The 24,103-nt window shown below is 41.7% G+C and overlaps 2 protein-coding genes and 3 non-coding genes across 6 annotated transcripts in view; 1 reads left to right on the plus strand and 4 right to left on the minus strand.

The window, feature by feature from the left end:
* Positions 1 to 17,185, minus strand: part of Sf3b3 (splicing factor 3b subunit 3) — a 36,957-nt gene extending 19,772 nt beyond the window's left edge. The window contains exons 1-11 of one of the 2 annotated variants that reach the window (XM_032887954.1): positions 17,066 to 17,185; positions 14,727 to 14,863; positions 12,864 to 13,190; positions 12,006 to 12,178; positions 11,377 to 11,518; positions 9,999 to 10,111; positions 8,790 to 8,927; positions 7,893 to 7,996; positions 6,186 to 6,351; positions 4,398 to 4,493; positions 1,095 to 1,167 (exon numbers count right to left, since the gene is read on the minus strand). In XM_032887954.1, coding sequence (XP_032743845.1) covers positions 1,095 to 1,167; positions 4,398 to 4,493; positions 6,186 to 6,351; positions 7,893 to 7,996; positions 8,790 to 8,927; positions 9,999 to 10,111; positions 11,377 to 11,518; positions 12,006 to 12,178; positions 12,864 to 13,190; positions 14,727 to 14,796 — 1,402 coding nt within the window. In that variant the 5' untranslated portion in view covers positions 14,797 to 14,863; positions 17,066 to 17,185. Of the gene's footprint in view, positions 1 to 1,094; positions 1,168 to 4,397; positions 4,494 to 6,185; positions 6,352 to 7,892; positions 7,997 to 8,789; positions 8,928 to 9,998; positions 10,112 to 11,376; positions 11,519 to 12,005; positions 12,179 to 12,863; positions 13,191 to 14,726; positions 14,864 to 16,948 lie in introns of both variants that reach the window. The other variant, XM_032887955.1, reaches the window with a different exon arrangement.
* On the minus strand, positions 5,821 to 5,952 carry LOC116886727. Its single transcript, XR_004386138.1, has one exon. It is a non-coding gene; the product is annotated as a small nucleolar RNA SNORA19 (small nucleolar RNA).
* Positions 9,122 to 9,207, minus strand: LOC116886750. The gene has a single exon (XR_004386153.1). It is a non-coding gene; the product is annotated as a small nucleolar RNA SNORD111 (small nucleolar RNA).
* Positions 12,505 to 12,580, minus strand: LOC116886752. Its single transcript, XR_004386154.1, has one exon. It is a non-coding gene; the product is annotated as a small nucleolar RNA SNORD111 (small nucleolar RNA).
* A 217-nt stretch (positions 17,186 to 17,402) lies between the features above and the next one.
* Cog4 (component of oligomeric golgi complex 4) overlaps positions 17,403 to 24,103 on the plus strand; it is a 33,717-nt gene continuing 27,016 nt past the window's right edge. Inside the window, exons 1-5 of the mRNA XM_032887958.1 lie at positions 17,403 to 17,602; positions 20,331 to 20,413; positions 21,720 to 21,834; positions 22,473 to 22,647; positions 23,722 to 23,915. Coding sequence (XP_032743849.1) covers positions 17,444 to 17,602; positions 20,331 to 20,413; positions 21,720 to 21,834; positions 22,473 to 22,647; positions 23,722 to 23,915 — 726 coding nt within the window. The 5' untranslated portion in view covers positions 17,403 to 17,443. The remainder of the gene's footprint in view (positions 17,603 to 20,330; positions 20,414 to 21,719; positions 21,835 to 22,472; positions 22,648 to 23,721; positions 23,916 to 24,103) is intronic.

The raw sequence follows: 24,103 nt of genomic DNA on the forward strand, positions 1-24,103 counted from the left end.
TGAACACACCAAGTTCCAGGCCAGCCTGAGTACACAGCAAGACGACCTATCTTTAAAAACAGTAGCTCTCTCAAGCGTCTTTCTAGTTTAACTACTCTAGGTAACATTTACTAGAACGTTATCATCAAAGTCCACCAGAATTAAGATCAACGTTAACTATCTTCTCTATGTAGAAATTATATTCAATGTATAAATCTCTTCAAACCAAACATCCAATCACCTTTTCAGCTAAAAGGAGCCGAATTTCCTGTTGAAGTTCCCCTTCCAACTCATGTGATTCCAAAATGAGAACAAAATCCACAGAAAAGTATGTAGTATTCTAGTAAATTCCCCTCCTACACATTTCCCAGCTCCCTCAGCTCATTCCATTCAACTAGACATCAGACCTCAGGCAGAATTGCAGCTGTTTTCTAGCCAAAGCTTTGTTTGCTGGCCAGATCTCACTTTCTGGTTTCACATTCCTGAGAGAACAGATGAAAATGAGGTCTTAGAACAAACCTTCTGCTCCAAAGTGAACCATGGGAAATACAACAACTTCTATTGTTACAGGACTGAAATTTAATGTCAAAAGACATTCTTGCCACTGGAGTACCATACAAGCTACCAGCCTTTCAATCTGAGGTGACTTGGCTTCCACATCCTTCACGACTCTTTTACTCACTCTAAAACTGACTCTACTCACTCATCTATGCTTTTCTTAAGTGTAAGCAGAACTGACAGGTTTTAAAATATTGACTTTCATTGTGATTTTTAGAACAATGAAAATAGTTCAAGTACAATGAGAAACAACAACTTTCGCTTAGAACGTACACAGATGAAAGCAGAGGTTTAGAAATCACACAGGCAGCTCAACAATTCTGTAGTGTTTGTGCAACTAACAATCAATGTATACCCTCTCTATCCACTTTCAGAAAAAGCAATTGTAAATAAAGGTACCCTGATCAGAAGAAACCTCAGAACAGGTGGTATTGTGCCAGAAGTTCCTGGCATGTGGCACTAGATGAAATGATACAGACATAGTAGGAATGCAGTTTCTAAGTTTCATGGCAATGGCTCCCAAACCCCATCTTGACTATAAGAAAAGGGACACTTACCTTCAATGTGCCGACGGACAGTCCAGACAGCATTGGGGTTACCAGGGAGCTCAGAAACAGCCATTTCCGACACCTAACAGGAGAGGAGGCAAGCCACAGATCCAGTGAACATGAAACTCTACGACTTCATGGTAAGTGAGGTAGTAATGCCCCAAAGGCAAAGGCCTCGCACTGTACGACAGAGCAAAAGGACTTAAAATCCAGATAGACGTCATGGAAGACCCAGAGGGTACAGGTTTTACAGCCAAACCTATACACTTTCTTTGTCATGGCCATATCCCAAACCAAACCAAACCAAACCAAACCAAACCAAACCACCCAGATCTACAGCAGCACATTATTGCTTTCTCTCAATTCCACAATGCCACACATGTCAGAAGAATACTGCGTTACCCCTGGGCTGACAATCACCTTACAAGTGGCTCACAACACTCAACCAGGGAGGGTTTGTTGCTGTTTAACTACACTTCGACATTCCTTAAGGACAGCCAGGAGTGGGTCAGACACCCTCTCTGTATTTATTATTTTTGAAATTTTTGTTAACACAAAACTGCTTTACGATAGATTTGTTATTGTTAGCTAAAACAGAGACAGAGTAGACAGCTTAATACATAGCACTATTTAACTATATATTATAAAAAGAGCGAATAAACCCAAGGCACTATCCTTTAGAGTTTCCAAGTAGACAGTAGAACACAAAAAACTTCAGTTAAACTTAACTGTCTATACTCTACCAAATAGGTAACTGTTTTTAATCCAAGTACGGCAACAGTCTAAGTTAGACACAGACATACAAAAAGGAACAAAGCAATAATCAACAATTTTGAATTATTTTCAAAATACAACAAAAGCTCTGCATATAAAGTAAGAACAAAAGGCAAGGCATTAAAAAGCAACCACAGAACTGGAGAGATGGCGTAGAGGTTAAGAGCACTGGCTGCTCTTCCAGAGGTCCTGAGTTCAATTCCCAGCAACCACATCATGGTATCTCACAACCATCTGTAATGGGACCAGATGCCCTCTTCTGGTGTGTCTGAAGACACCAACACTGTACTCATATATATAAAACAAAAACAAAAACAAACAAACAAACAAAAAAACCTGAAAAAAGTTAAAAGCAACTATGGACTGCTTTATCTTACACTATACAAAGCACTCTTCCTTTTTTTGTGGAAAGAGTTAATGTGTATCAAATCTTCATTAGGAGCTAATGAACAGTAAGTAATCAAAACCTTTGGCTCCCTGCAAGTAGGCTGAGACAGTGGAACTAGCTTCAGTAAGACTTTTTCTTTAAAAACAAAAAAGAAGCTGGGTAGTGACGGCATACGCCTTTTATCCCAGCACTCAGGAGGCAGAGGCAAGAGGATCTTGAGTTTGAGGCCAGCCTGGTCTACAGAGTGTGTTCCAGAAGAGGCAAGGGTTACACAGAAAAACCAGAAACCCTGTCTTAAAAAACAAACAAACAAACAAACGGCTCTCTCCTCCAGCCGAGCAAGATGCCCAAAGGAAAGGAGGCCAAGGGGAAGAAGGTGGCCCCGGCCCCCGCCGTGGTCAAGAAACAAGAGGCCAAAAAGGTGGTCAATCCTTTGTTTGAGAAAAGGCCTAAGAACTTCAGCATTGGGCAGGACATCCAGCCCAAAAGAAATCTCACGCGCTTCATCAAATGGCCCCACTACATCAGGCTGCAGCGGCAAAGAGCCATCCTCTGTAAGGGCTCAAAGTACCTCCTGCCATCAACCAGTTCACCCAGGCCCTGGACAGGCAGACAGCGACTCAGCTGCTTAAGCTTGCCCACAAGTACAGGCCAGAGACAAAGCACGAGAAAAAGCAGAGGCTGCTGGCCTGAGCTGAGAAGAAAGCTGCTGGCAAAGGGGATGTCCCAACTAAGAGACTGCCTGTCCTCCGAGCAGGGGTCAATACAGTCACCTTGGTGGAGAACAAGAAGGCTCAGCTGGTGGTGATTGCCCATTATGTAGACCCCATTGAGCTGGTGGTTTCCTACCTGCCCTTTGTCGAAAGATGGGGGTGCCCTACTGCATCATCAAGGGAAAGGCCAGGCTGGGGTGCCTGGTCCACAGGAAGACATGCACCACGGTTGCCTTCACACAGGTTAACTCGGAAGACAAGGGTGCTCTGGCTAAGCTGGTGGAAGCTATTAGGACCAATTATAATGACAGATATGACGAGATCCGCCACCACTGAGGAGGCAACGTCCTGGGTCCTAAGTCTGTAGCTTGCATTGCCAAGCTGGAAAAGGCAAAGGCTAAAGAACTCGCCACTAAACTGGGTTAAATGTACACTTCAGTTTTCTGTACATAAATAAAATTACAAAATTATCTTCCAAAAAAAAAAAAAAAAAAACAAAAAAAACAAAATGGGCTGGAGAGGTGGCTCAGTGGTTAAGAGCACTGACTGCTCTTCGAGAGGTCCTGAGTTCAATTCCCAGCAACCACATGGTGGCTCACAACCATCTGTAATGAGATCTGATGGCCCCTTCTGGTGTGTCTGAAGACAGCAACAGTGTACTCATAAATAAATAAATAAATAAATAAATAAATAAATAAATAAATCTTAAAAAACAAACAAACGAGGACAGGGACCAGAAACTGAGAAAGGGAAAGACAGAAAGAGAAGAAAAAGAGGAAAGGCAAACCAGCACACACAAGCTGGTTTTAAATCCAGGACACTCAATACTGAAAAAATGGATATTTTGGTAGGGAAAATGTTTTCAGATTTCCAAAACGCTATAACAAACACTTTCTATAGACTATCTGTATTTTCAAGACCATGTTAAACAAACTAGGCCTGAACTCAAAAACCCTCCTACCTCTGCCTAATGAAGCTCAAGTAACATATACTGTGCCCACTTTTATAACTAGAGCATGCGGCAACTTAAGCTATCTCAACCAGACAACAAATACATTAACTGAATTTTACAGAACAAAAACTTAATTAAAAGCTGCTACTTAGTAAAGCCAGACTTAAAACCAAGCAAGGACAGCAAGGACTGCACACATCATCTTGGCTATATTTTCAACAAAAACTGATTAAAAACAGACAATAGTTTGCCAACCACAACTGGTCACTGAAAGTATTATTTACTTCTGCCAGGATGCGCAGGGAGTGAATCTGAACTGCGAGCCCAGTATGTTAAGGAGTAGGTAATCTAAACCAGGGAAAAGATAAAGTACATTTCTGTCCGTACAAACAGTAATTTATCTTTCATTTCTGAAAAGTAAGCCTGTATAATCTGTGCCCGGCTTCCTTTCACACCAAAAGAGAACCAAAAAATTCTCATCTTACCTCAAGTCCATGTCTTAAGACTCTCAGAGACGACCGGGGTCCCCTACCACAGGCTACATACAGCTGTGGAGTGTCTTCATTGGCCAAATCAGCTATCTGCACAGACAAGAAAAAAAATGTCTATTATGCCGCATTTTTAAGCACAATTACAAGAGGACAAACTGTTCTCTGATTTGAAGTTACATAAGGGCTACTAACTGGAAAAAGAGAAAAGGTCCCAGCATTCCACATTTAAAGATTTATTTATTTACTTCATGTATGTGAGTACACTGTAGCTGTCTTCAGACACACCAGAAGAGGACATCGGATCCCATTACAGATGGTTGTGAGCCACCATGTGGTTGCTGGGAATTGAACTCAGGACCTCTGGAAGAGCTGTCAGTGCTCTTTACCACTGAGCCATCTTCTCCAGCCCCAAGCATTCCACATTTAAAAGAACCAAAAAACATACTAGAGATGGCTCAGCAATTAAGAGTGTCCACTGCTCTTCCAGAGATCCTGAGTTCAATCCCCAGCAACCACCACATGGTAGCTCACAACCATCTGTAATGGTATCCAATGGCCTCTTTTGGTGTGTCTGAAGTCAGCCAACAGTGTACTCATATATAAAAAAATAAGTAAATATTAAAAAAACAACACAACAACAACAACAACAAAAACCACCTTGTAGGGTATAGTAGCAAACACCTTTATTCCCAGCACTCCGGAAGCAGAACCAGCAGGAAGAGGCAGGAAGATTTGAGTTAAAGACTATCCTAGTCTACAGAGTTCCAAAGACAGCAAGGACTGCACACAGAAATAATGCTCAAAAACCAACCAACCAACCAACCAACCAACCAAACAAACAAACAAACAAACAAAACAAAAAAAACAAAAACACTCATGCAATTTATTCAGAAGTCAGAAAGAAACTTTGACATCATGTGCAATGAAGTGTTGTTAAACCTGACTTGCACCCAAGATTAGTGTTTCCTTCTACTTATCAGTGCCAAACTACACTGAATTAGAACGTTGTTACCAATAAAAGTAATTACCAAGTTTTCAGGTATTCCAAGAGTCATTTATTCTAACCAGTACTTCAAAAACCTATGGGCCCCATTGTTATTAGAGTGTTATTAGCTGCATACCCACATACGTGCATATCACGCAGTTAGCCAACTCCTAGGTGACTACACCAGGACAGCCGTGAACTCAAACCTCACCACCCAGCCACGCACGGCAGCTTACACCTCTAATCCCAGCAGTGAGGAGGTTGAGGCAGGAGGATAGTTAAGTTCAAAACTAGATTTTTTTTCCCCCCTGGAGCTGAGGACCGAACCCAGGGCCTTGCGCTTGCTAGGCAAGTGCTCTACCACTGAGCTAAATCCCCAACCCCAAAACTAGATTTTTTTTTTTAATTTTTATTTTTTATTATTGTTTTTATTTTTGTCTGAAGGGGACTGGCAGAATTACTGTATGCAGTTACTCTGCTAATGAACCTTCAACTATTAGTATAGCACATAAGAATTATCACTGCTCACACAGTCAAAGGAAAGCAGGTCAATGAAATGTGCAGTCAAAACTAGATTTGAGCTATACAGACTAAGACTGTCTTGTCTCAAAACAAACAGCCCTCATAAATTGATAGGTCCCTGAACTTCTGTTAACTACCAGGTTTCCATAGTAACGATTTCACAGATAAGTAGTTTTTAGACTACATCTCATATTGAGGAAAACTTTAAACCATTACATTTCAGATTTAATAATAGTGGGCTGGCATAGTTGAGAAGTAATTGAATAAAGTCACACCTGGCAAAACAGAATAGGAGAGAGGCTGTCCAGTTCATCCACCAGCACGAGATTTTTGAGTGGTCTCGGCTGAAAGAAGAATGTGTCTCCTTCTTCTAAAGGCATGGCAGATGAAAACTCAGGCTCTTCGTCATCATCTCCAAGATGGGCAATTTGATACAAGTAACTGGGGACAAAGCAAAAGAGATTTTCTTTGGCACAGGTCACAGTATGCTTGGAAGTGAGATGTGACAGCAGTTGGCTGTATAGGCTTCAAGGGGAGAGACGAAACAAGGCACTCAGAACAAATGGCAGGAAGTGCAGAGCACGTGTGGGCAGGGGAAAGAGTGCTGGGCACACAAGCATGGGGACCTGCGTTCAGATTCCCAATATTCATGTGAAAAGCAGGATGCAGCAGCACCCACCCGTGATCCCAGAGCTGGGGAGACAGTCCCAGATCCCTGTCCTAGCCAGTCCACACAGAACCAGTTATTTCAGGTTCTCTCTCAGAAAATAAGGTAAAGAGCTACTGAGGAAGACCTGACATCCATGTCTGACCTACATACCCACCACACTTCTACTGCACACAATTCATACATGCCACAAAATTCTAAAAAGCATCTAATTTTAATTATGAGAAAACTGAGCTCAGTTTTCAGTAAACTGTTTTGCAGACATGTTAGTAGACAGCAGCAAGGCCCTGTCATTCATAAGTAATTTGGAATTGTGGATACTGGTCTTAAACTGCTCATTAGAGTTCAGATTTCTTCTGTATGGCAATGAAAATCCATCAAAGTTTGTTAATACTGAGATATAGGAAATAATGTCACTAACATAATAACTACATTATCAATAAGGTAATGTCCCATCTTGTTGAGTTTGATTCTATAAAGACTGGATTTTGCAGGAAAGCAAAGCAAATTAAATTTAGACTGGAAACAGTGTAGTAAGTAAAACTAGAACTCGTACACTTGACTAAAAGGAGTAGAGGAAAAATAAACTCAGACTCCACAAGTCACTAGAAGAGGCCCATTAAACAAAAATATTGAGCAAGGCACAATGGCGATACAGGCAGGCAATGTGGATACGAAGAAACTTCAACTGTAGGTCTGTACAAGAGAGCACATGTAGAAAAAAATCTCTCTGGCTTTACTTTTCGTTAGAAAACCACCTCACTATGCAGCCCAAGCTGGCCCCATACTTGAGATCTTCCTGCCTCAGCCCATACTTACAGACATTCAGGATAGTAATGGAAGTCACTACAGTAAAGGAAGCTAACAATGAAAATTAACACAAAAACGGGGTTGGAGGAAGGACTTGGGGTGGTATTTTTAAAAGCCCTTGCTGCTCTTGCTGAGGACCTGAGTTTGGTTCCCAGCATTCCTACCTTGACAGCTCACAAACACTGGAACTCCAGTTCTAGATGCCTCGTCTGACCTTCTACATATGTGGGGCATGTACATGCACTCAGTATACATACATAGAAAATGCAATTTTAAACAACTCTAAAAACCCACAAAAACGCAGTGGAAGAAAAGGGATAGGGAGAATGAATAAAAAGGGAAAACGAGAGCAACACTTCTGAAAAACCTCAACTATTCTATGAAAAGTTCCCCAACACCTCCCATCTGCTAACTTTTACTATGTGTGGTAACCTAGGAGTTATAGTGGTAAGCTAAGATAAATAAATAAATGAATAAATAAACAAATAAAAAAAGGATTACTTACTGATTTCCAAATTCTGATGCCACAAAAAGGAAGCCTGTTTTAAGCACACACATAGCAGCAGCAACAGGAACAGTATCAAAATACTTGAGGCGGATCTCGGTTACCTGGAACAGAAGGACGGTGTTATAGGCAGCTTAGCCGCAGAAGCCTGCTCTGTCACCACATGAGGACAAGTGAACAAAGGACAGTGCAGCCAGCCTGAGGGCTTAAACGTAGCTACTGCTTTTTCTGCTTCAATGTCAGTTACTTTGGACTGAGAATACACAGCAGAGAAAAACTAAACATCTTAAGTGGCTTTACTAGGTCAGATACTTGTTAGCCAGAATGAGAAAACCCAAATTCAAATTCAAACCAAAAGGTAACCACTTTCTAAAGTATCTAAATTTCTAAATTTTCCCCTCTTTTACTCAAAGTAGATTCTGGTCTCACACCATACATCCCAGTTTCCCCTCCTTCACTTCTCCCGGCTTTTCCCAGCCCGTCTCCCCCAGATCACCCCCCTCCAGTTCCTCTTCTGAAAAGTAAGACCTCCTTCTGACTTGTTGAGAATCAGTTGCACTTGCTCCCTATCTTGCCGCAGGGAAAAGTTATGAAGTATAGACGTTAAGCAGCTTTGAGAGCCAGGTAGTGGTGGCACACACCTTTAACTCCAGCACTCAAGAGGCAGGGACAAGCACATTCTGAGTTCTAAGTCAGCCTAGTCTACAGAGCTATGACTGGCAAGGCAAATCCCATCTCAAAAAACCAAAAACAGTAACAAAAAAAGTAAAACAGCTTTGTAAATCTTACATGCACAAACAGCAGGTACTTTAGACAAAGGTTTTTAATTATATTCAAATTAAAAATCAAGATAGACTACAGCAAATAGATACCCCCCTCCATCCATGTTCTATTTACCATATCTTCATCTGTCTCCAAAGTGATCTTAAAGATATCTCCCTGCTCCGTTTGGGCCAAAAAGAAGAACATGGACTTGGTCTTATGGGTGGCAGAGCAAACAAAAATCATTCCTCTTTCAGGGTCATCCAGGTCATTCTGGCAAAACCAGAAACAGAGCCAACATCTTAGAAATAAGCAACTCAGTATTCTGGAATTCATCTTTTACAAAAAGGAACTCTACAGACTACTCAAGGACTAACATGCAAACATTGCCACAATAGCTGTTAACAACTAAAGCTGCCCCCACCGCCGCCACCCCGTGACCAAGAAACAGCTAATATTCCACTCTGCAGCCTCATTAGATCAGCAAGGCAAAAATCATCTCCAGAGGAGAATGTCATAGAAGATACATGAATTAAATAGTCATTTCAGGCTGTACATAATAATTTAAAAACAAAAAGCACACTCATCCACACTGCCATGGAAACCATCCATCACCACCAGCCTGTGTAGTACCAAGTTCCCACTCCCCTACAAATAAGTCTAGTGCTTGGAGTTGTTAAATGTTTTCAACATTTTAAAAAATATTTCTGCATACAAACTCATAAGTTTTATACCTTTTCACTGCTCCAAAACGAATACAAATTCCTGGCTTAGGAAATGTCTGATCAACAGGCCGATTTCAATGTTTTTTGACAAGATTAAATTTTATCGCTTAACCTATAAGGTTTGACCCAGAACCAATATTAAAAATATGTAAGTTGAGGGAGGAAAAATGTAATAACTGACTCAGTAATAAGACTGGTACTGTATCCACATAATGAACAGACCAAAAAGGGAAGAATATTTACGATCTATAAAAAAAAAAAAAAAATCCTAAGTCTGTACCCTCACAATGACATGAACAGGAAGGTATGACCTTAATAAAGTGATAACTTGCTTAATATGTAGAGTGCACAAAGTCCTGCACTCCAAAGTATTACTAAGCTGGTGAGATGGTGCAGCAGGTAGTACGCTTGTCAACCTGAGTTCAAATGGAGTCCCTCATGATGGAAGGACAAACTGACTCCTGCAGCTTCTCCTCCGACCTTCATACACGAACCATGGCATACATGCACACAGAGTAATAAATAGAAGAGAGAGGAAGATACTATGGTGGGATCATTAAGAGCAAACAAACAAGCTAATTCATTCCCTAGTCAGCTGTTGCTCTATGGCAGACTTTACCCTTCTCCTGGGAATTGGACATCGGATGTCTGGCTGGTCACCAAAGTTCTTGTAGGTGATATAATTCTCAGAGCAGATCAGCACTCCACTTGGACCATCTGATCCTCCAGGAACTGTGAGAGGGGAAAAAGCTTAAACTATTTTGCACTGCTTTGATTATCAACTGTTCTCCTTCTCACCAATGATGCTGAAAACCAAGTGCTTCTTTTGATGTCCGCCTCTAATCAAGTACTTGGAAAGCAGGGGCAAGAGGGTCAAAAGTCAAATGGTCTTCAGTTACAAAGTGAGTTTGAGGCTGGTCTGAGAGATCCTGTCTCTAAAAAAATTAAAATAAAGCCAAGCATGGTAGTTTCCATCTGTAATCTTGATCAAGAGTTTAAGCCACCTTTAGTTACGTGGAAACTCTTTCTAAAGCCAGCCTGAGGAATGAGAAAATTTCAAAAATTAAAACCCAGCTCAGCTGGTAAAGTACTTGCCGTGTAAGCATGAGGCCCATTTAAAAGCTGTGAGCGAGGGGTTGGGGATTTAGCTCAGTGGTCGAGCACTTGCCTAGGAAGCGCAAGGCCCTGGGTTCGATCCCCAGCTCCGGAAGAAAAAAAAAGCTGTGAGCAAAAGCACACCTGAGTCCCGGGCGTGGGGTGGGTGATATCCCTGGGGCTCGCTGCCACTGCTCAGAACTGCTGAGTTGCACCTCCAGTCCCATCTCAAAGTCTGACATTCATATAAGGCCATATGATCTCATATAGTTTTATTCTTTTAAATAAGTAGCTTTTATTATCTTACTAGTGTCTAATGTGTTTTTCCTTTTCTTTTGAGACAGGAGTCTCATGTATACCCATAGCTGGCCTCAAACACAGTCAGATCCAACTGTGTCCACCTCTCAAGACCTGTAATTCATTCTGAGAAAGGCTGGCCTCCAACTCAGAGATCCCCCACTGGAATCAAAGAGGGGAGCACCTGGCCTTTTTTAAAAAAAAAAAAAACAACAAACGAACAAAAAAAAACTTTACCATCTTTAGCCTCAAGAAACAGAAACCTGGTATGGTAGCGAACATCTGTAATTCCAGCACTAGAGAAACTAAGGCAAGAATGGCCTTGATTTCAAGGTCAACTTAGTCTACCTAATGAGGACTTTAGAATGAGAACTTGTCTAAAACAACGCAACAAAAACATATAAGACATTAGGTTTACTACAATGAGATTAAGATCCAAATCCTGTGTGGTAAGCACCCATGTGGCAGCTTATAATGGTCTGTAACTCCAGATCACAGGGATCCAATGTCTTTTTCTGGTCTCTATAGACATGCACACAAGCAAAACACCCAGATAAAGTAAGCTTTTTCCCCTAAAGGCACAAAGGAGCACTGCAGAAAAGTACCTGTAATAAGGAAGTTGCCATGTTCCTCCAAGGGTTCACTGTATTTCCGAACCACGTGATTTAAACCAAGGTCCAATTCATAGAAAGTAAGTGTCTGCTGGGTATTGGCTGCTGCTTCCCCTGTTGGATCATTGTCTGCTTCCTGTAAGACAGTGCACAAAAACTAATCAAGTCTTTGACTTGGGAAGGATATCAGAACTTTACATACAATGAAGTAAAGGTTCAGAGTCCAAATAGTTTGACAAAGTTTAGCAATCTCTATGTTGGACCCTGGGCTGCCAGCCACCACTAGAGGGAGGCGCTCTGGCTAAAGCAAAGACTGGCATGTTTTGCCTTTTACTACTTCCCTTAAACAACGCCCCTCCCCCCAAACCCAAATAGAACTCTGCTTTTCTCATGCAGCTCCTCTTAATAAATGTCTCAGTTCAGAGCAGTCATTTAAATCTGAACAGATAATACTAGTCAAGTGCACCCAAGATTTTCAGTCAAGCACTCATATCGAGAAAAAGATCCGCTAGCAAGAATGATTTTAATATCTACATATACAATTAAAATTATTTTAGGAAAAAAATCTGAGATGACTAAAACAGAGAGGGAGAGAAGAAGGGAGGAGAGGGAGACCCTGGTACCTCATAATCCATTTCCAGACAAGCAAACATAGGATTTTCAAATCCCACATCTACTCCAACCACATGGTACACTAGAGTGTTTGCTTTGTGGGCCTCCAGGGGAGATGAAATGGTAAGTCGGGCTGCAGCGTCTCTGTTCAAGATATACACCAATTTCTGCTTCTCAATCGCACCTATTGTTGGAGGAGATGAAAGAGCAGATTTCCACATGAGAAGACAGACGCCTACACATTCATTCTTTTAGATAAGACCATTAGCAGTCACCACTAACTATCCAGACATACTGCCCTCTACTGCTGGCAGACAACACCTTCTCAGAAAACCATCATAACCCCCTCCAACAAACATCTCAACATCCCTCCAATTCTTCAGAAATGTTTAGGTGCCCGGGACATTAAGGTACCCTGAGAGATGGGACAATAGCCAATCAGTCTGTTAACTCCTTTTTGAATTAGGCCCAGTGGTTTTGTAACTGGGCAAAGGGTGGCTTGCCCTCTAGAGGCCTGATCAGATACACAGAATCTCCAAGAATTCTTCAGAGAAGAGACATGATTGTGAATCATCACTTCAGGCTGAAGAAAGCAACCAAACCACACAACTGAGATCAATTCACTGTGGCCTTTGCTGCAGATATAATAAATTCATTCAACTAAATAAAGTAGTTTACTTTATGACTTTGTTTTAAAAGGAAATCTTTAGCAAAATGAAAAATCAACTTAGTAAGTATCAATGTAATGCCAAATGTTAATGATTAAGTGATAAACTGGCACATGGCCAAGATCACAGATTGACTTACACTATGTTGAGCACACATAAAATCCAGAGCAGCACTCAGAGCAAATAAAGTAGGACACTCACTAATCATAACAGCTCTTCCTTTGGGATCCACGGCTAAGAACTGGCCAGGAACAATACGGCGACATCCACTTTTGCCAAAAGTTTCTTGGTGAATTTTCTCAAACATATTCTTTGATGGCTGGTATTCCAAGATAACAATTCGGCCTGAGTCACTGCCAACTACAATGTAGTCTTTGGTGCCACCTGTTAGCCTAAATGCCATAAGTGACCGGATAACACCAAAAACTTCAACAGTGAGAAGGGTATGCACTTTGCCAGTGTTAGGATCTGGGCGAAGTAACTCCAAAATCTTCCCACGGGAAACGACAATTTCCTGTTGCTTGGTTCCTAAGTCACCAAAATGAAGATCATAAACAGAATGAGCCCCCAAAATAACTAGGATGGATAGAAATGACAGTAAAAACAATAGAATAAGTTGGGGAAATCTATGTTTTGAATTAATTTATTCTCCTTGAAAGGGTACTTTACCTATAATTGACTAATAAAATTATCAAACAAGCTTTTTATAAAGGGTTACATTTGTTAAAAAAAAAAAACACCTTTATTTTCCTAAGACTGGCCACCAATATACCCAATTGTAAGCATCTGTTACTGATAATTACATGGTTGTGCATGGATCTAGAGCCTGATGCTTGTTTGGTAAGCACTCTCCCTGTGATGCTGATGCTAACTCTCTTAGCTCCATATGAGTCCAAAACAGAAACAAAAACCTTTGTGTATCTGTGTATGATACATATGTGCGATGTCTAAGTACAGGTGAGCATGTGCCACAAGCACACATGTGAAGGTCAAAGGACAATCTCAGAAGTTAGCTCTCCCCTTCCACCTTGTATAAGACAGGGTCTCCTGTTAGCAACTGCATACACTGGGCGAGCTAGCCTGAAAGCTACCCTGTAAGAGTGCTGCGATTACAGAAGAGCTACTAAATTTAGCTTTATGTAGATTCTAGGGACCCAAACTCAAGTCCTTATACTACTACAGCAAGACTAATACTCATTAATACTAATGAGAATCTCTCCAGCCCTTGGTTATGATAATGATGATGTGCATATAGGCTGTGACTGTGAGTTCTATGGTGCATGTGAAACCAAGAGGACAACTTTCGGAAGTCAGTTTTCTCCTACACTGGGCTCTAATAATCAACCCTGGCTGTCAGGCTCAGTAACAAGTGCTTTTGTTGGATCTTGTCAGTCCGATTTTTTTGTAAGACTTCCAGCACTCCAAGCAGAGGTGAGAGGATTTCTGTGAGTTTGAGGCCAGCCTGGTCTGCATAGCCTGAACCAGGACAGTCAGAGCTACACAGAGAAAACCAATCTTGAAAAACAAAGCAGAACAAAACAAACCTGTGCATCCTAGGCTAGCCTCAAGCTCGGGCTGGCCAGCGGTCCTGCTCCTAGGGTGCCTCAGCCTCCTCAGAGTCACAGGCGGCAGCTAGGACACCATGTTCTTTTATCAAATTTGATGTCAAGCTCAAAATTAAGAACCAGCTCTGGGAAACTAAGGGAGGAGGACTACCAGGTGAAGCCATTTTGGGTTAAAGTGTGACTACCATGACTTTCAAAGCTCATGTCTCACAATATACAATTTGGGAAGATATGCCCCTGAAACTGATGACAGGTAATACACAGTAATTTAACACAAACTCCACACCAACATTTTTCTTGTAAGTGGGAAACATTTCAACAAAAGGTAAGCAAAATATATAGTAATTCATTTCCTTTCACAAAAATAAGACCTAGGGGTTAGGGATTTAGCTCAGTGGTAGAGCGCTTGCCTAGGAAGCGCAAGGCCCTGGGTTCGGTCCCCAGCTTCGAAAAAAAGAAAAGGAAAAAAAAAAAAAAAAATAAGACCTATAGCACTTACCAGAGAAGTTGCCATGGATGGCAAAGCTGATGCCAGTGGCCCGCTGTAAGGTCAAGTTGTACAGAAACATGGTGACAAGCAAAGCTGTGACACTCAGTCACGTCTTGGTTATGGCAACAGTTCCAAGTCAAAGCAGGCTATGGACACAAAAACAAAAGAATTTTTTTAAAAAGGAACTCTGTATGGGACCTTCTTGTTGAAGGCAGAACAGGCAGTTAAGTGTGCTTTCTCCATGTGCTTCCTAAGCAGGCATGAGGGCCTGGGTTGCAATCTTAAGGGGAAAAAACACACCACCATTTAGGTAGTAGGTACCATTCTAATATACTACATCCTTCACTCTTCATTTCATGTGAACTCTATGAAAGCCTGCATACTGGTATAAACACTCAAGAGGCTGAGGCAGGAGGACATCTGCAAGTGTAAGATCAGTATAAGCTGCACAGTGAATTCCAGAATGGACAATACAGAAATACCCTAGTCTTAGTTTTTCTTTCTTTCACATAGTTCTGGCTATCCTAGAACTCACAGATTCCCCAGCCTATGCCCCGAGGCACTGGAATAAAAGGTGTGTGCCAACACTCCCCACACCCAATTTAGGAATTTAAAGAGAGAGAGAGAGAGAGAGAGAGAGAGAGAGAGAGAGAGAGAGAGAGCGAGCGAGAGCGAGAGCTAGCTAGCTATCCTGGATCTCTTCTGTAACCCTAGCACTAGAGAGGCAGAGGAAGGAGGATCACAAGTTCAGTTCCAGCCTACGATACAGAGTGAGACCCTATCTCAAAAACCAAAACCAAACTTCTACGGTCAAGGAAACCTATGCTCAAAAATTATATCCATTGTCCAACATACAGAAAGTGGTGAAACTTGTTCAATTAATGCAACATGCCTTTTGCCATTTTTTGTCAGACAAATGAAAACCTATAGTTAACTGTAGTTCAACGGTCATGTCATTCAAGACTCAAAAAACCTCAGATCCATTTCTCAGGAACCCCACTCTCTAGGGGTATAAATCTTACCAACTCCAATCTTCCCATATGCTTATATGTGCAAATTCAAGAACATATATTTATACCATATTTTTTTTTCTATTTTTTTTTCTTTTTTCTTTTTTTCGGAGCTGGGGACCGAACCCAGGGCTCTACCACTGAGCTAAATCCCCAACCCCTATTTATACCATATTTTATGTCCTCTCTTTAACCAAAGGATGAATTTTCTGAGAAACCAGTAACAAGACGGTTTTCTGCTAAAAATACAGAGAACCTCACTCAATGCCTATAATTAGTCAAACTGTTGACACTATATGTAAGTGAATGAGTTATACCTCTAAGACTTGTTCCTAAAGGTCGAACTGGCACTGGCACTTGAGGGATTTAAAATTTAATACTTGTTAAATTTTGACATTTCCAAACAAACTTTTAGAGGACACCTCACAATTTACAAGACTGTCATGTGTGAGTTCCAGTTGCACCATAAGCAGCCAAAGTTATGTTATGACTTCGGGGATGGGGCTGGGGGTGGGGGTGGGGAGGTGGTACCTAGATCCAGCTTCCCCTTGTACCTAAGGCTCTATAAAAAGAATTTCGTATTTGTGGCGACGAGAATGAACCCCAGGACCTTGCGCAAGTGCTCTACTAGGTACCGATAGAGGATTAAAATGAGCACCTACGCACTCAGTAAACACTTAAACAATCGGATTTCCACGCATATTGAAGAGATGCATCCTGGAGGACTATCGGTATCTGTAACTTTAACCGCCAAAACTTGGGAGATCTCTCCTCCCCGCCACTGCCTGTGATTTCTCCCGTTTCAACATCACCTCATTTTTTTTTATCTTGCAAAATTTTCCGATAGGTACTATTTGCCTTCTTTTTTTCTTTTACAGTAAAAAAAGGTTCAGAAGAGAAACGCCATTTTGCCCAACTATCAGAGCACAAATCCAAACCAGAGTCCGGGCTCCGAGGCCAGGAAACATGTTATTTACACATTTTGAATAGCTGAGTTTTTACACCTTATTATTCCCTCGGCAGAGCCTCCTTATGTAGCCTCGGTGGGACTCCCACTTCCGAGAATACTTCAACTACCCCGCGTGGTGGAAATACACGAGTGTGCCGCCACGTCAGACTTGCAAGCCTTAAAGGACTCGTCCCCACTCTGAGAACAGAAGTGGGAGAAGAGCCCACGAGGCCATTTGCGGACCGCAAGCATTTTCCTAATCTCACGCCTACCGAACCACTCGGGCCTAAAACTGCTTCTGCGGCTCCCGCCAAGGTGCCGGGCAGCTCTCCCCTGTGACCGCTCTCCACTTCCTCCGCTACAGAGAAGCTGTGAGGCCACTTCTTTACCCTGCTGCAAGAAGGATGGCTTCGATACCCGACGGATGCTGAATCCCTTCAAGGCCTAAGCCACCACCACTGCCAACCCGCCGGCGTCCGCCATTAGCCTTTCACGATGGGCCTTCGCGTGCCGCGCGACCGAGAAAAAGGTATCCAGCTTCCGCCTGATAACTATATGTGTAATTTTACGAGCTCCATCTTGCTCCTGCAGTCTCTTAAGTTATCTAAAACTTATACTTTACGGTAAGTTTTCTGTAAAACAGAAGGTTAATTTTAAAAATAGACTTAAAATGTTTTTGATCGGGCATTTCTATGGACAGTCCCAAAGGTTGCCGCGCCAGCGCAGAGGGGACCTCGCGAGCCCGGAAGCGCCGAGTGGGCACCAAGATGGCGGATGTCGAATCCCCTCCGAAGTTGTCAGGAGCGCCTCCACCACCTGAGGGGGTGGGAGGAGGTCACTGCTCCGAAATCTCTACCGAGCTCATTCGCTCTCTGACAGAGCTGCAGGAGCTGGAAGCTGTGTACGAACGACTCTGCGGTGAGGAGGTGAGGAGCTGATCCTCCTTTTTCCTGGACGACCCAGTGGCAGAAGACATCCCAGGCGTCGGTCTCTACTAGGGAAAACTAAAAAGCACCTTCCCAAGACGCTTTAGTGTAGTTGGGCATTTGGGTACACCTGTCAGTTCTACACACTCAAGCTTATATGGCCTATTACCTGGACTACTTCCTTGTCTGCCTCCGTATTGATTTCCCTGTGGAGTAAAACTGGAAGCGGTGTATGTATACACATATATGTGTTATATGTATACGTACATATGTATACACCAAATGGCTTTATTTCAGAATAAGAATTGCTTCGTCTTGGGAAGTGAAACGTTATGAAAGTTCCGTCTCGACTCATTTACACGAGAAGTTCATGCAAATTAGCTTGAAGTTTTAAAACGTAATCTTGGAGGGAATAATTATGTATGTAATTTTACCATTTCAGTTAAGTGTAGGAGTTTGGACATTTTCTTATTTTGAGACAGCCTCCGTGTCGTCCATATTATCTTCAAATTTGCCACCTTCCTACAGCAACCTCAGAAACCTCCCAAGCTCCTGTCATTATAGGTGAGCTCACAGCTTGCTAGAAGTGTCAAAGCTCACTGTTAGGAGTTTGAATTTTTTTTAAAAATTTATTTATTACATATAAGTACACTGTCACTGTCTAAAGACACACCAGAAGAGGGCATCGGACCCCATTACAGATGGTTGTGAGCCACCATGTTGTTGTTGGGAGTTGAATTCCTCTGGAAGAGCGGTCAATTCTCTTAATCACTGAGCCATCTCTCTAGCCCAGGAGTTTGACTTTTTAAGACTAAGGCACAGCTGCCAGGTCTCAGACAAGCCATTTCATCTCTTGTACCTTGGATGTATTACAAGTAATAGGTGTGGACAGGATTCTGATTCCTTTCAATTGATAGCATGCTCTATCTCTTTATACCTCTGTGACATTTCCGTGGCAATCTGGTGCTGACAGTTCACTTTCCAATGTGTACATGGATTCCTTGGTAGTCAGAAGATGTAAACTCTGACCTAAAAGTTTGGCAGCTGTTTTTCAAAGTGAACTTTTTTTTTTCTTTTTAGACATGGTCTAACTAGCCCTACCTGGCCTGGAACTCACAGTATAGATCAGATCCGTAATCTGCCTGCTGCTGTCACTCAAGTGCTGAGATTGATGTCACGCAGCTCTCAGAGCACTTTTAATAGAGGAAAAGACAGTGTTTTCAAATATTGCCTTGCATCAATTCTAGCAGTTTCTCATACTTCCTGTACAAGAAGTGCTTTGAAGTTCAGTGCTCTTGATTTAACATTTCTAACTTAATACTCATTGAATCAATTAATACATTGGGGAAATTTTTGAGATCTTTTAAAATGGAGTAGTGTTTGCTCTGTGTTTGTATTTAATGACTATATGGAAATTTTCCTCTGCATCCTTCTTAGACTACTTTTATTAAACTATGTAGCTAATACTGTTAAATTGTTTACTGCATACTGTGTTATGTACTTTTATTATTCTGTTTCAATTACACAAAAACCCTATAAGGTACATATTGCTCTCCCTACACTGTAATCTCAGCATGCAGGAGGCTGAGGCAGTAGGATTTCAAGTTCATGAACTACACAGAGACCCCTTCTCAAGGGTACATAAATTGATGTAGCACAATAAGTGGCATCATTGGCATAGAAATATAGCCACCCCCTCTGAATATAAGTATGCAGAAAGAAAGGGTTAAAAAAAAAAACCCTATGGTCTCTTTGGAAATTTTATTTATTTAGCTACTATATTTTATTTTGTTCTTTTTAAAAATTTATGTGTATGGGAAAGCAAGTGTGTCATACCACAAGTATAGAAGGGGGCGGGGACAACTCTCAGAAGCAGTCTCTTCTTCTACCATGTAAATGCTGAGGATCAAATTCTAGTCATCAGACATGGAGGCAGGAGTCCTCTCTCCAGTCCTTATTTTGATTCTGAGACAGGATCTCAAATTGGCTTCTCATCCTCCTGCCTGTCTCCTGAATACTGGGATAACAAGGGAACATCACGCATCTGGATTAGCCACTAAATTTTAGAGCCTCTTGGTTTGAAACACTCTACAAGTAATAATGAATAAATATTTGTTCCCATTGTATTACTCATCTGCTAGATGGAATAAGATACACTCACAATAAACCAAGTAGAGGGCACATGCATAATCCTAGTACTTGGGAAGTAAGGAAAGAACAAGAATTCAAGGTCATCCCATGTTTCAGAACAAGTGAAGGACCATCCTGGGTTACATGAGATCTTGTATCGAAACAAGCATGAGAAAGATTACACAGCTAATTATTTAATCTAACAAAACAAACCAAAGCAGTATTGAAGTCCAAGGGGACTATAGTGGGGGGGGAAGAAACGAAGTTGACCTTTTAGCTAGGTCCAGTTACATAAATGTACCTCTTACAGGTTTGTTTGTTGTTTTGAGATGGGGTCTCTCTATGTAGTACTTGCTGTTCTGAATATGTATACAAGACTGGCTTCAAACACAGAGATCCAGATGCCTCCCAATGCTGGCATGAAAAATGTATGTTATCACACCTGGCTTAATTTAAATAAGTTCTTTCTACCTAGGGGTAAAAAGAGAGTTTAATATTTAAACACTTGCCTAGCATGTACAAGGTCATAAGTTTAGTCCCCTAGTAACTTAAAAAGAAAATTCCCTATATCTATTCTGATGATGTTTGTCCATTTCAGAAAGTGGTTGAGAAAGAACTGGATGCTCTTTTGGAACAGCAAAACACCATTGAAAGTAAGATGGTCACTCTCCATAGGATGGGGTGAGTATGTTTCACAGCAAAAGTTGTACACTCCAATGGGGACCAGGATAAAATTAGTTTTCCTAACCCAATAGTCCAGTCTCTAAGGAAGCTAAGGTGGTGTCTTAGTCAGGGTTTCTATTCTTGCACAAACAACATGACCAAGAAGCAAATTGGGGAGGAAAGGGTTTATTCAGCTTACACTTCTACATTGCTGTTCATCACCAAAGGAAGTCAGGACAGGAACTCACACAGGGTAGGAACTTGGAGGCAAGAATGGATGCAGAGACCATGGAGGGATGCTGCTTACTGGCTTGCTCCCCCTGGCTTGCTCAGCTCCCTTTCTTATAAAACCCAAGACTACCAGCCCAGGAATGGCACCACCCACAATGGGCTATGCCTTCCCCCCTTGATCACTAATTGAGAAAATGCCTTACAGCTGAGTCTCATAGTGGACGTGGGGTTCAAGGTCCTGCAGCTGCACAGTGAGTAAGAAGCTCAACTTGGCTATTTACAGCCTTCTCAAAAAAACAACACAAAATGGTCTCCTTGACCCACATGGAACCTTATTAGAAATATAAATTGTGGGGTTGGGGATTTAGCTCATTGGTTGCGCAAGGCCCTGGGTTCGGTCCCCAGCTCCGAAAAAAAAAATATAGATTGTGGTGGTGGTTTTATTTATATTTTTATATAAATATACATATGAAAACCCCTACCCTAAACTTCCTGAATTACAGACTTTGTTGTTGTGGCCCAGAAATATGTATTTTAGTAAGTCTTTCAGGTGTTTTTGATTTGCAGTATAAGAACTTCTGCTTTAATCAGTTTTAAGTTTGCTGAGCATTGTGGTATATGCCTATAATCTAAGCATTCAGAAAGCTTAAATATGTGGATCTCAGTTTGAGGCCAGCTTGAAACTTGATTCAAAAGGGTAGAGGGAGACAAGGGCCCCTGTCTGTGGTTTGATACACCTGTAATCCTTAACAGTTGGAAACACAGACAAGAGGATCAAGAGTTCAAGGCTATTTTCTGCTTACACAGTGAGTTTGAAGACATCCTGGCCTACATCAGACTTCATTTCCAAACAAGCAAAGAGAGAGAGCTGGGGTTGTGACTCAGTGATAGAGCATTTGCCTAACTCAATCCCTCCCCCAACCCCTCTCTTGTGCACACATACACATAGAAAGAAAGAAAGAATCGTAAAATAGCAAAAGAAGTGAGAGCAGAAGACACAAGCTCCACCTAGGGGGAAAAACCAAAAACACCTAATTTCCACTCTTGTTCCTGCCTTCTGCCTCTGTGTGCCTTGACAAAAATCTGTCTGTAGTCCCAACCTGCAGTTGATTGAGGGAGATGCAAAGCAACTGGCTGGGATGATCACCTTTACCTGCAACCTAGCTGAAAATGTGTCCAGCAAAGTCCGTCAGCTTGACCTGGCCAAGGTAATTCCACCAAGCTTTTGATGTTTGAGCTCATAGAAGGGAGGGAAGAATTACATAGAAGACTCTAGATAAGGACCATCCAGTAAAATGCAATACAAAATATCAGAACCAGAAAAGATACCACATGAAAACTCCAGTAGCTTTTATGCATATAAAAATAAAAATTCTCAATACTAAAAGCAAATTGAGCAACTTATAAGGAAGATTCGATACCAAGACCGGTAGGAGTGCAAAGCTGGTTTAATGTCTGAGAGTCAAATCATGCGGTAAAGGGAGTGAGGATGGAGCTTGATAGAGCACTGCCTATCTCGCATCAACAACCTAGGTTAGATTGCAGCACAGCAGTGCTATTTCCCAAGTATCACATACTTCTTAATTCAGTTATAAGGTTAACAAAATAGATATGGATTACTCCCATTTGTGCTTATTAAAGTGAAGTAGCCACATTAATTAGATCAGGGTATCCACTAGTATCTTCATTAACATCCATAACAGTTTTGTAAGTGGTTATGATTAATTTGCCAGTTGCAGCTGAAAAGAACTGACAGTTAATGTTGTTCCACTCCTAAATATCTGTATGTTCTGAAGAACATTTTGAAGGAATAGATCATTGTCTTTAAACACAAGAATTTTTGTAGAACCGACTCTATCAGGCCATTCAGAGAGCAGATGACATCTTGGACCTGAAGTTCTGCATGGATGGAGTTCAGACTGCTTTGAGGAGTGAAGATTATGAGCAGGCTGCAGCCCACATTCATCGTTACTTGTGCCTGGACAAGTCCGTCATAGAGCTCAGTCGACAAGGCAAAGAAGGTCAGCATCCCAGACTGTTGATTCTGGTTTGGTTAGAAGCGTCTGTGCTGAACTGAGCAAGCTCAATTAAGAAAAGCGTGTGTTGCCAGGTATGGTGGCTCAAGTCTGTGTTGAGAGGCTGAAGCAGGAGGATCCAATGAGTTCAAAGCCAGCCTGGACTACAAAGTGAGAACCAATCTCTGAAAACACCAAAAGCAAACAAAAACAACAAAAAATTTAGAAAGGATATTCTAGTTGCTATTTTTGCCAACTAGACATAAACTAGATTTACCTGGGAAGAACCTCAATGAAGAAAATGCCTATTAGATTATCTATAGGTGAGTCTGTGGGGCATTTGCTTAATGAAAGATTAAAGTAGAAGGGCCGATCTCACTATGTGTGGTGCCACATTCAGGCCGATGATCCATAAGACCAAGCCAGTAAGCCACATTTTTCCATGGCTTCTGCTTCTTGCCTCCAGATTCCTGTTCTGAGACCCTGTCTTGGCTTACTGAAAGACCGACCATTACCTATAAGCCAGAGCCACCCCTCACAACCCAAGTCAGTTTGATCATGGTGTTTATGACAGCAAAGAAACCCAAAGCCACTGGAAAAGGAAACTGATCTTGTATCTTCTAATCTCTGCCTCTTGGGTTACGTACACTTCACCGTGTTGCTTGTAATTCTGGGCTGGGGAGGCAGAGCGCCTCTCCCTTTGTTTCTTATGTGCTCTCTCCTGGAGCGTATTCTTCCTACTCAGCTACCAGCGTCCTGTCCAGCTTCTCTGGGAAGTCTGTTTGATAATTTCACGCAGAAATTTGACTTTTAGGCACCTTTCTTACAACTTTTACCATAAATTGAATTGTATTATGTATAGTAGAACACAGACACAACTCTTTTTACCTGATTGTAACTTTTCACAGGAGTATAATGATGATAAATTCATCTTTCTGTCCATCCACATTCCTAGCTAAGTATCTTATACATAGTAGGTATTTAAACATATTTGCTAAGTTAATAGTGGTACACAAAGTGGCATGGATCTGACGTGGCACCATTCTTTAAATTGATTTTTGTTTTATCTCCATGGAGCAGGAAGCATGATTGATGCCAACCTGAAATTACTGCAGGAAGCTGAGCAACGTCTTAAAGCCATAGTAGCAGAGAAGTTTGCTGCTGCTACCAAAGAAGGGGATTTGCCCCAGGTGGAGCGATTCTTCAAGATCTTCCCACTGCTGGGTTTACATGAGGATGGACTGAGCAAGTTCTCGGAATACCTGTGCAAACAGGTAAGGGCAGTGTATCAGTCAGGGTTCTCAAGAGTCATAGGAGGATTTATTGGAATAACTTACAGACTGCAGTCCAGCTAATCCAGCAATGACCAGCTGTGATCGGCAAGTTCAAATATCTAATGGTTGTTCAGTCCACGAGGCTGGGTGTCTCAGCTGATCTGTATATGCTAGAATGCTAAAGAAGA

The sequence above is a fragment of the Rattus rattus genome, chromosome 17 (assembly GCF_011064425.1).
Source record: "Rattus rattus isolate New Zealand chromosome 17, Rrattus_CSIRO_v1, whole genome shotgun sequence".
Lineage (NCBI taxonomy): Eukaryota > Metazoa > Chordata > Mammalia > Rodentia > Muridae > Rattus > Rattus rattus.